Source organism: Mustela nigripes, chromosome 15, assembly GCF_022355385.1.
Source record: "Mustela nigripes isolate SB6536 chromosome 15, MUSNIG.SB6536, whole genome shotgun sequence".
NCBI lineage: Eukaryota > Metazoa > Chordata > Mammalia > Carnivora > Mustelidae > Mustela > Mustela nigripes.
In genome coordinates, this window is record NC_081571.1 from 31,805,683 (window position 1) to 31,818,384 (window position 12,702).

Consider the following 12,702-nt stretch of genomic DNA (forward strand, 5'->3'; position numbering starts at 1 on the left):
CCAAAAGTGGTAATATTTGTCAGGGTTATTCCATGAAAGGCTCTGGTAAACTCAGTGGGACAATCCAAACTAATTTTTGTGAGAGGTTAGATTTAAAACATCAGGTGTGTGAAGACTGCTAAAATCAGAGTTGATCTTTTTCTTCTTCAAGATGGTAGTTTTTTTTTTTTTTTAAGATTTTATTTATTTATTTATTTGGCAGAGAGAAATCACAAGTAGATGGAGAGGCAGACACAGAGAGAGAGAGAGAGAGGGAAGCAGGCCCCCTGCTGAGCAGAGAGCCCGATGCGGGGCTCAATCTCAGGACCCCGAGATCCCTTCGAGCCAAAGGCAGCAGCTTAGCCCACTGAGCCACCCAGGCGCCCCAAGATGGTAGTTATTGATGAAGTTTTGAGAGTTGGTGGAACTACCCCGAGGGGTTCCACTATTCCCATGAAAATTAGTAGTTCTTGTGGTAAGGAGATGTTTTAGGAATTGTTGCTAATAGGTACATCAACAACTTCCAATTGCATAATGCCCCTAGAAAGATACAAATCTTTTTCATGTGTTTCTTTCAGACTCCAGAAATAGTACTGGCAAATGTTCAGAGAAGGCAGAAATTCTCCAGAACATACTCTTTAAAACCCCAGATCACCTCTTTATGGAAACAATCTTAGACAAATCTCTTGCATGTCATTCAGACTCTATTACTCAGCTTTGGGGTCCATATCCATCATGTTATGAATTGTGTGCATGCTTAGAAAAAAACTTTGGTTTGCCTTCTGTATAATTTGATCTGAGTCATAATTTTGGTATTCACCTTTCTTTCAGTTCAAACTTTTACTTCCAGATCTTTATTAATACTTCCAAAAGGGATTAAGAAACATCACAACATATGAATTGAAATACTTCATTGTTTTAAAAAACAGAAATTCATGAATGGCATTGAAGATAAAAAGTAGTGCTATTGATAGGCCTTAAGTTCATCCTCCTCCTCCTTAAAATCAAATCCAAACATCATTCCAGCTAAGACTTTAATAGAGTTAAACAACACAAGTGTCAGGATCTAAAAATCATGGAAAATGCCACTGTCATTTCCGTGAAATCAGGTGTAAACAATTTAAGTGTGGTTAAAATTGGATGACAGATTTCAGTAATGGAATATATGGCATTTTGTTAACTGGTTATTCCTTTAGAGTTAGCCCCGAATTCGTGTTGATTATATTTCCAATACCAAAGCTTGCTCATGCACCCAATACACTGCTTCCCCTTCCCCTGACTACTGACTTATTGAAGGGGAAACAGTTAGTAATAGATTTTTCCACAAGTTATTGGGAGGACTAGTAGTGAAAAATTAATGAGGGGCTTTGGTTTACCTCAGGTGGCCAGTCTGGAGCCCACAGCAAAAGTCTTAGGACAACACTTTGTGTTACCAAGAAGCAAGATGGAGTCAGTTTGTTGTATAACTTCAGAACACCCCACGTGTGTCTTTTGGTTTTAGCCATTATTGCCAAAAGCACTCTTGTTACATGGTTCCAGATAGTTTCTATATGGGGTACCTGAATGTCCTTCCCATATGCTGCCAAACAAACAGCTAGTGCTAATTTTTGTTGGAACCAGGCACCCTGTAATTTCCATGAATATTATGTTGAATGAGTTTGCAAGTTCAAACCAGATTTCATGAGCATCCCAGAAACCGTGCATAAAAACTAGAAATTGAATAAAGTTAATTTTTCTCAAGTGGACAAAGGTTTGTGGGGTTTTTTTAAGCATCTGTATATTTTTTGTGAGATTATTAAAGGCTATTAAATCCATTTTTTAGGGTAGATATCAACCTGTCAACCAAGGATCTTTTTTTTTTTTTTTTTAAGATTTTATTTATTTATTTGACAGAGAGAGAGAGAGGCAGTGAGAGAAGGAACACAAGCAGGGGCAGAGGGAGAGAGAGAAACAGACTTCCTGCTGGAGCAGGAAGCCTGATGTGGGGCTCTATCCCAGCACCCTGGGATCATGACTGAGCCAAAGGCAGATGTTTAACGACTGATCCACCCAGGTGCACAGGGATCATTTTTTTTAAAGCAATTGTCCACTTCTAATTAGACTTCAAGATGTGTAACTGATTCTGTTGTCTTCAAAGAGCTAATTTGGGATGTATTTAGACCCTCTTTTTATAAGCTTTAATAAAGCAAACTTGTCTGTCAGGGCACTGATTCTGTTGGCAGGTATAGGTATTTTCATTCTATTTTCACTTTGGAACATGAAGGTACTGGAAGGCTGTTGAATTTAGCACGGACGCTTCCCTCTACCCACTCCAGTGATCCATCATCAGAGACTCCTAAATCTATAAGGAAACTTGCACATATCATCCCTTTCATTTCACAAAGGAAGAAGATAACACTCGGAGCAGTTAGCAGACTCTTTCCTTCCCGTGTTTGCAGAGCTAGTTAATAGAAGAACTAGAACTAGAACCCAGGCCTCCTGCATCTTGTTATACTAAGTCTTCTAGGTTTGAGGGAGATAAGGTGTGTCCTTCCTCCGTTTTCTCCTTTGCTTTTTAGAGATCTAATTCTCCTTTAGTGAACTGCTGAAACCAAGTGAAGAATGCTGCTCATTCCCTAACAAGGAGAGATTCTACTCTGCAACACGTTTTCAAGATCTGCCCTTTTGACGCTGAAATGTGTTTTTATTACATTTAAAAGAGGAAACACAATAACTGTAAATCCCCTGATTTGGTGCCCCTCCCACCTCATTTCTAGTAAACAGGGAAGTGGCTGACCAATCAGGATAATTGTCCAGACACTTAAAATGTGTTTTAGATGATAAATTAAAAAAGCAAAAAACTCCTTTTGAAAGACTTATGTCATAGGAATTAGAAGAATTTCTCTGTAAAATTCTTTTCTGTGTATGGCAGACATTAGCATTTCAAAGGGACAAGAAGCATATTCCACCAGAATGCTTGGTTCCATTATTTTATGTAAAAACTGTCTGAGCCTTACATGGTCTTATTAAGCATATGGAAATACTGTGTACTCCTGTTAGTGAAAATAAAATAATCTCTAAATATAAATATACACTCTTTTAATGATCATCAAACTCATTCCAAGCATGTATTTCAGTTGATAGTCCCACATGCATTTTTTTTTCCACATGCATTATTTTTAAACAACTTTTTAACTCTGAATCATTTTTTTAAATCGTTTTTGCCATGGAATAAGAAATTTATAATAAATTAAGTGACAAATTAATGGTTCTTTTTTTAAAAAAAAAGATTCGAAGAATAGATAATATGATTAAAATGAAAAGGCTTTATTCTCAAAAATTTGTGGTTTTCTAGGATTGCTGTATTTTGACAAATTGCTTTATCTAAAAATAACTTTAAATAAAAAAGAATGTAAACACAGTAATTCCATTGAAGTCAGGACAGTAGCTCCCTTAGTGGAAATAATGACCTGGATACCGAGGTGCATTCAGGGCTAAGTGATACATTGGTGTGAATATTTCTGTATGTGTATCATACATACAGATATTATGATATTATGATATTATGTATATCATACTTAATTCAAAGTATAAAAAAAAGAAGAAAAGGTTAAAGTGCTAAAATACACTCTATAAAACTTGCCCTGTACAACTTACAAATATAGGACTTGTAGTATTGTGTACTATTTATTATTTGATTTTATTATTTTTTATATTTTATATGTATAATATATTTTTATATATTATTATATTATTTTAATAATATAATAAATATATATATTTATATAAATATATTTTATATAATATTATTATATTATTTTATAATATTATTTGATTCCAAATTTTAAAAAGCAGACTAAAAAATTGTTAGAATGTTTCATTTTTTTTCTCTAAATCTTTTCTATAGTTTATTAGGAATTGAGGTATTAAATCACAAAGTATTTTACCAATTCAAGGAAAAAATATGTAAACCTTAATTATTGTCATCAAGTTAAAAACAGAACAGGACTTTACCTTCTGAGTTTTAGAAATGTGAAAATTTTTTTTTTGAGTTTTTATTTTAATTCCAGTTAGTTAACACACAGTGTGGTATTAGTTTCAGTTGTACGATATAGTGATTCAGGAATTCTACACACGACCCAGTGCTCATCAGAACAAGTGGACTCCTTAATCCCCATCACCTATTTCCCCCATCCCTCCACACCCCTCCCTTCTGGTAACCATCACTTTTGTTCTCTATAGTTAAGAGTCTGTTTCTTGATTTCTTCCTCTCTCTCTCTTCCTTCTTTGCTTGTTTTGTTTCTTAAATTCCACATATGAGTGAAATCATATGGTATTCAGTCTGTCTCTGACTGTCTTATTTCGATTAGCATAATACTCTCTACCTTCATCCATGTCATTGCAAACAGCAGGAGTATCATCTAATTCTTAAAGTATATTCTAAATGTCGTACTAAAGACTATCTTTTAATAAAATAAAATATAACTCACTCCTAAGTGAAGCATTCTCCAAATTTATTCATGTGGTTGATAATAGACGGCTCACTTTTTTTTTTTTTTATGACTTGGAAACAAGAAGAAATGTTGACTTTTCAAATCATCCTTGCCAGGTTGCCTCTGCCAGAGCAGACGTTCCTGGGCTACTGGACAGTTGGCCAGTCAAGAAGTGGAATACAAAAACTGTTGTGTCCAGCAGAAACTCATCATATAGACATAAAGGTTGATATCATTATTTCTTCATTAAAATATTGAATGTTACAGATTTTTTTCTCTGTCTTCCCTGAGAAAAACCCATATAATCTCAGAAATGACTTGTTCTAAGCTAATTTTAGATTTCGCTTCTGCTCCCGTCTCAAGCCAGTCTGGCCTCCAAGGAGTTCAATGTAGATCATTGCTAATGGCTAATAGAATTCCTAAAAGCTAACCTGAATTAGAGTCAGGTATGTTGTGTGTTATCCTAGAACACTGGCTCCATGATATTTGTTTCCATGTAAATAGACAAAGGGAAAGAGTATCAGTCATTAGTTGTAACAGTAGCTCCTTTAGATATTTGAAGCAGAAAGGGATTTACTGTGGGGAATTGGATGCTCATTAGAAGGGACAGAAGGAACAGAAGTCAACAGGTCACCACTGGATTTTCAGTCTCAGGATGAGTGCTTCTGCTACTCCCACCACCCCTGTGGCTGGCAGCCACATAGCCAGGCAAGATCAGCGAGGTTTTTCTGGAAGGGGCCACACAGTAAGTGTTCTAGGCCACACAGATTCTGCTGCTGCAGCTACTCGCCTTTGCTGGGGGTGGCACAGCCGTAAACAGTATGTTAGCAGAGAAATGTGGCTGTGTCCTCATAAAATCTTATTTACAAAAGCAGGCGGTAGCTCAGACTTGACCTGTGGACCGTTCAAGTGCATTTCATTGGCAGAACCTCAATACCTGAAACCCTTACTACCAGAGAGGATGAGGAACATAGTTTTTAGACTTCCAGCTCCTGAGACTCGGACTAGATCAAAAGGGGCAGGATCGAGGGTGGCAGGGATGCCACAAGGGTCACTATCTAACCCAGACATCTTTGATTAATTAAGAACAGTACAGATGCAGATATTGAAAGTGTGGTTATGTCTATATGTGTTCATGTCAAAGGACCCAGCCTTAATATCAATAACATTATTAAATTAGTTCCTCTCCTTCTGTTTATATGATTGTTCATTAAGTGTGTTATGGTCTGCCTTTTGTAAATAATGGTAGTGGTTATCAGGAAGCTTTTTTTTAAATTTAGAATGTCACTTTTTATGTATATTTTATTTCAAGGACCCAGATTCAGCCCTTACTTTCTATATAATGATATAATAATCATTCTTTACAATGGAATGGTATCAGGCCCTGATTCATACAGTTACAGATTATTCTCCTGGTTTGGCCAACCCTGGGTCCTAAGACTTACAGTTCAAAACTTGCTCTTGACTTAGGAAGGGATACAGTCATGAGAAACCTATGGGATTTTATATCGGGTATATTTTGTCAGTAAACAGAAAAGAAAGTGAGAACTTAAATAAGATAGCACAAATGAAAGCATTTATAAATGCAAGTATGTGGTATTACTATTGTTATAGGCACCATAGCAGTCAATAAAATTAGACGAGGTAATTTAATATGTTGAGTATTTGAATTTAAACTCTATATTTTAGAAAAACTTTAGCCTTTCTACAGTTTGGTAACTACCTAAATTCCTCAACCCAGATAACTACTTTATTATAGGGCCCAGCCTTTATAAACATACAGGAATATCCAATAGAAAGATATGAAGAAAGAGCCCAAACCTTTACTGAAGAATGTGCCTCCTGGAAGTTACCATTGGATGAAATTAACTTAGTCTGTGACATTGCTACATCACATGGTATGTCAATTTACTCTTTTGATTTTTCCTTCCTGCATTGATTTTTTTTTTAAAGAGGGACTAAAAGAACCTCTAAACATCAAGAAGTCTATGATAGACTCAGGAACTGTGTCATTTTTGGATTAGATAGTAATTGTATGTAATTTAGAACTAATTTCCTATAATAACCTAACAAAATACTATTGTGGAATCCACTTACGCCCTGCTAAGTTTGTGAGCATATATCTGTTTCTCATTACAATTGTAGCACAAAGTTAAACATACCCAGGCATGTGCTAAAAATAGAAGGGGAAAAGAAAAAGAGAAACATTGGATATGGGGGCAGGGATTCCAGTTTGATGATTACATGAAATATGAAAGAGCTGGAGTGATTTGCAGTCATTAAAGTTATTGTAAAGAATGGCGAATAAAGGATGTGAATTTTTGGCATCTGCTTTTCTGGACTGTTGCCATTACCTCCTGATTCATGCAGCGTGCCCTGGCTACGTTTTGGCAGAAGTTTTCAATTGATGGCAGTTACTAAGGTCCTATAAAACAGAGATGATGACAGGAGAAAGGGAGAGACTCACTTGCCTAAAATGGGGATTGCTGAGGCAAGTTTTTGCTATCAGTTCAATGAGTATTGTTTATTCCTAAAATCAACTTTGTTAAAAAAAATATGTGTTTTAAAAATATACAGAGATGGGGTCCCTGGGTGGCTCAGTGGGTAAAGCCTCTGCCTTCAGCTCAGGTCATGATCCCAGGGTCCTGGGATCGAGCCCCGCATTGGGCTCTCCTCTTGGCGGGGTGCCTGCTCCCCCCCAACACCCACCTCTCTGCCTACTTGTGATCTCGATCTCTCTCTCTCTCTTTCTCTCTGAGTCAATTTAAAAAAAAAATACAGAGTTTTTTTTGTTAACAGACTGGTGCTCTTGTGAAGATATCTTACATTCACTAGTAGGGACTATATATGGATTTTGAACTTTGGCCCCTTGTTGCATCTCTTGGGATTGGAAATGAGTATGCCATGACCCTCCACCCCACACCTGTGAGAGGCTTCGCTAGTCAGGAGCGCTTTTGTGGTTAGACTTTGTGCTGGCCTTGACCATTTCCAAACATCCTTCCAGGCAGCTGCTGTCAGTCAGAGTTAGCCCTTAAAAACAAAACCCAGATGCTGTCCTTCCTATTACTTAACTCTCTCTTTCAGTATTGTCCACTTATTCAAATTAGAGTTCTGTTGCTTTTTTCCTTTGGTTTTTTCCCTCTTCTGTAGTTGTTAGAGAAAAGCTTAGAATCAGAGTTAATTTATAGATATCTGTCTCCTAATCAGTCCATCTACAGATCATCGGCTGAGTTCCAACTGTGTGCTCTGTCTCGTGATTCAGATTGCACTGGACATGTTAACCAGTCAGAAAATCTTGTGCAGACCACAAAATTAACACCTTTTGTCATTCCAGAAAATGAGGAAAATACCCTCTACGTAGTTGCATGCAATCCCATCACCTTATACTTCATGAACATGACCGGGAAAAGTGGCTACTTGGCGGACTTCTCTGACATCTTCCCAAGAATAGCCGGTAGGGTTTGGCACCCATTTGTGACAGTGGCACCGCTGGGAAATCCCCTCAAGGGTCAAGTGATTCTCCATGAGCAGCAGGTAAGGCTCGTGTAAGGTTTTTGCATACTTATGGTCACCTAGTATCCACCATACCGAGCATATTATTCATTCGGCAAATATAGATCATGTGCCTGTTACTGGAGATGCTGCAGCAAACAGAACACAAAAATGTTTGGCCTGAAAAGCTTATATTCTGGTGCAGGAAGATAGGAATCATTAAATAAGCAAAAGAAATCATTAAATAGTATCTCAAGTTAGAAGATGAGAAGCAAGGGAGAGTAAAGTAGAAGGCTGGCAGGAAGATCGACATTTAAAATAGGGTGGATGAGCAGGGTTTGCCTAAATGAGGAGGGGATGCCTAAGCAAAGACTTAGGGGAAGTGAGGGGGAGAACAGATATCTGAAATAAGAGAGTTCTAGGCAAAGGGGATGTAAGTTCAGAGGCCCAGTGGCTAGAGCATGGTTTTGTTCCATCTTTAAAGAAATATGGTGGGGAAGATAGTGTGAGGGGGAGAGTATAGGGAGGTGAGGTCACAGAGGTTGCTCAGCTGGCTGGGGAAGGGGCATGGTGCCGGGGATGGAGAAGCAGATGGTGCAGAGCCTCCTCAACCATTGTAATGTCCTGGGTCCTGCCTAGGGGAGGAGGAGGAACAAGTTAGAGCATTTCAAGCGGAGGAGTAGCATGACCTGACCTACATTTTTTTTTTAAGATTTTATTTATTTATTTGTCAGAGAGAGAGCGAGTGAGAGCAAGCACAGGCAGACAGAGTCAGAGGGAGAAGCAGGCTCCCTGCGGAGCAAGGAGCCGGATGTGGGACTTGATCCCATGACGCTTGATCCCATGACCTGAGCTGAAGGCAGCTGCTTAACCAACTGAGCCACCCAGGCGTCCCCTGACCTACATTTTTAAGAATTTCTCTGGCTCCTCCACAGTGAATAGTCTTTAGGTGCTGAGGCAGAATGAAGGAGACTAGTTAAGAAATTTTTGCTATGATCCAGCAAGAGATCATTGCAGTTTAGAGAAGGAAGGTTGTCGGTAATGATGGATTTGGGATGTATATTGAAGGTAGAGCCAACAGGATTTCCTACCAGATCAAATGCAGGGGGTGAAAGAGGGTAGAGTTAATTAAGGGCAACTTCAAGGTTTAGGGCCTGAGCAACTGAAAGGATGGAGTCACCATCAGTTGAGATGAGGAATTGATTTGGCAGGGATTAGACCTTGGGTTAAATCTGAGATGCCTGTCAGACATCCAGTAGATGAGTCTGGAGGTAGGTGGAACTCAGAATAGGAAATATAAATCTGTGGTCCTTCGCAGACAAATGTTATTAAAAACCATGAGACTGAAAGAGGTCACCAAGGGAGTGATGGTGAGGAGAGAAGTCTAAGCTCTGGAGCAGTGAAATACTAAGAAATCAGGGAGACACAGGGAAAATCAGCCAAGGGTATTAAAGATGAGTGCCCAGCGAAGTAGATGGATGGACCAGGGGTGTGGTGTCCCAGAAAGCAAGTGATGAACCTTTCAAGGATTACTAACGCTGGCAATGTACTAAATAAAGTTGACATACTTTATTTCATGTTATTTTTCCAGCAGCACATTTAGGCCTCCCTTACCCTTATTTACATGGGAGAAAGTGGAGGCTCAGAGAGTTCAGATAACCTGCCCAGTAAACACATGGGAAAACTGAGATTCAAACCTAATTGGATTGGCCCCACCAGAATTAAATTTCATCTACCCTCCCACTCGGCAGCCACTTGGGGAAAAGAATAGCCTGAATAATTAAAAAGTATTGACAATAGGAAGATATTAAAGAAATGCAGAATTGTTATTTACAAGTATTTAAAGTCACCAGGAGAGCAAAGTGTTACCAAGAAACAATACTTTTAGACCATGTCTAATCAAGAGGAAATATTGCATAAATAACATGTTGGTGTTTCACTGAGTCAGTAAGTCAACTTTAACTTTGGGCCTCTCATAATTATCATAAATTCTGAGTTAAATTTTTTTCTGATTATCACTTTTTAAAAATTTTTCACTTTCTCCTCCAGGCAAAGTTTATAAATATCCATATATTGCTTATAAAAATTTGTGTCCAGCGCATAGAATATGGGTTTTACTTTTTAGGTGTCTAATAAAATATCAATGCCATTGAATTGAATTCCACAACGAGAAGAATCTGTCATAAAAAGCACAAGATATCTTGGCAATTTTTAATTCAGTAAGCCAGTCGCATTTCAGTAAGAATCTAAATTTGGAGTATTTATTCAAACAATCCTGCCTAATTTTCAGCTCTCAAATTAACTGTCAAATCTACATAAACCAATTCTTTGTTACGTCCTAGGTTTTTATGTTGCTAGCAAGTATTATATTTTCTCAAAAGAGCCAACTATTTGGCAACATTGCTGATTAATACTCTTGAGTGCAAAGAGGTGCCTAACTTCCATAGCAGCCCTTGGCCTCCTGGCATTCTTGCATTCTACCACCTGACTTGGCCCTTTGACTACAGTCTGAACCGTTTTCTAGAAAACTACCTCAGCACCCTTGAGCAAGCATGCACAGCTTATGAGAATACTTCACTGGACTCTGAACTGCCTCTTTTCCCAGAGAGGGTATCTTAGCTGCCTATTCTATATTATGGCCCTGTTTAGGAGGTAAGACCTCTTTGATTCCAAATGAACAGCATGCATCTGTAAAATTTAACAAATGGCAAATAATTTTGATCAACTAACAAATAAGTGCACTGCCCTCAATTCCTTTTTCCCCATTCTGCCCTCCCTGAAAGCAGAGCTAAAATATTGTAGAGAAATACTCCCATTAATTCTTCTGTGCCTTGTCTTTATAAAGCTTTGCTGTGGATGTATTTCCCTGGCTTAAAAAGTTGCTCAAAACTTCCTTGCTAAAATAAAATCATAAGTGAGGAAAGGGAAACTTTGCCATGCCTAAAAATAAAGACCCTCCTCCATTCCCCCTCCCCTGCCATGAGATTACTTATTTCATCTGTATAAAGTTTAGAATTTCAGACTTTAGGACACTGAGGTCATCCAGAGGTTACTTTTCTCCCAGTCAGATACAAACATAACGAAATTGCTCCCTTGCTTCTCCTCCCTCCCCCCTTGAAGGAGCACCAAAGCCACGGTTACATGTACTCAGATGTGACGCAAAATTCTATTTTTAAACTCAGACAGAATATATTATTAGTCACTTACAGAAGGAAACCATTAACATCTAAAAGGACGGAGCAACAGAACTCCTTCATGTTGCCGATTGCTTCTAAAACAGTCTAAATACAACAATGGCTGGAAATTTATATATTTTCTGTCACTTAGAAAGATACAGTTTTTCAGGCCACTTTTGCCAAATTATGCACATATGAGTATTAGACCTTAAAAAGGAAGAAAAATGCAAAAGCATACTTATTTTTTCTGCTTAATCGTATCTGTTTAATCATCTGCTTATTCTTCTGCTTAATCATGTTTTGGAATCAAACATTATTTTTAGGACTTTCTTTTGCTTAGAAGAGTTAATATTATCCCGATTTGCTAAAGTGCTAAGAATTCATGTTAATGTTCATATTTATCATACGAGAAAGATTTTCTCCTTTAAAAAGTACTTTCTAAAAAAAAGATTTAACCTAGAATGGAGGCTGTAAATTTTTTAACTTAATACATTTTCTTAAGTAAAACTTTTAAGGTATTGTCATCATTTCCAAACTTACAGAGGCCAGAAATAATACTTCTTATAGGAAGTGATGATTTTAATAATATCCCTAACACATTCTGAATGGGGAATCGCATATTATACCAATGATGCACTCGAAGAGTGATGTTTGCAGAGAAGCTTAGGCTCTGTCAACATGCTTAGTGGGATTTTTTACTACACCCAAGATTCAAAGTGAAGGAATCTATGTGGTACAAATACGACTTTAACGCTTGAGCAGTTCAATAAAATTAGCTCGTCAAATAAACTTGAAACCACATGATGAGGTCGCAGATTTGCAGATGAATCATCAGACTCTTTGCATTTGTTTTTATTTCCAACTGGACTATGTAAGTCAGAGTAAGGGTCATGGTTAATTCATCATTGTGTTCTCCTCTGCGCTTTAAACATAAGCTGCCCAGTAACTATTAAAGGACAAGGAAACAGACACTTCTTACTTGTTTCCTATATTTTGCAGACTATATATTAATTCTTGGGTGCTTCATTTTCCCCAAAGAAAGTTTTTTTTTGTTTTGTTTTGTTTTGGTTTTTTTTTGACAGACAGATCACAAGTAGGCAGAGAGACAGGCAGAGAGAAAGGAAGGGAAGCAGACTCCCTGCTGAGCAGAGAGCCGGTGTGGGGCTCAATTCCAGGACCCTGAAATCATGACCTGAGCTGAAGGCAAAGGCTTTAACCCACTGAACCCAAAGAAAGTTTTTGAAATGAAAAGTTCATAGGGGTTAGGATAACTGGAGGAGCCTCAAATTTAAACAAAACAAAACAAAGAAGACAGTTGCATAACAATGAGGCCTGACTTAAAGGTGCCCTTTTTGTAAACCTTTTTGTTTAATCTTCAAGGGTCTTTAAATTTTCACCAAAGAAAGCCAAGTTCATTGCATCTCTTTAAAATATTTCATCTTATAGAACACCTAGGTGGCTCATCATTCACCTAAACAGCTGCCTTGGGCTCAGATCATGATGCCAGTATCCTGGAATTGAGTCCCATATGGGGGGGGGGTGTCCTTGCTCAGCAGGGAGCCTGCTTCTCCCCCTGTCTCTGC

The 12,702-nt window shown here is 37.9% G+C and overlaps 1 protein-coding gene across 1 annotated transcript in view; it reads left to right on the forward strand.

The window, feature by feature from the left end:
• Positions 1 to 12,702, forward strand: part of VWA8 (von Willebrand factor A domain containing 8) — a 326,523-nt gene that overhangs the window by 209,845 nt on the left and 103,976 nt on the right. The window contains exons 27-29 of the mRNA XM_059378120.1: positions 4,568 to 4,676; positions 6,211 to 6,349; positions 7,786 to 7,985. Coding sequence (XP_059234103.1) covers positions 4,568 to 4,676; positions 6,211 to 6,349; positions 7,786 to 7,985 — 448 coding nt within the window. The remainder of the gene's footprint in view (positions 1 to 4,567; positions 4,677 to 6,210; positions 6,350 to 7,785; positions 7,986 to 12,702) is intronic.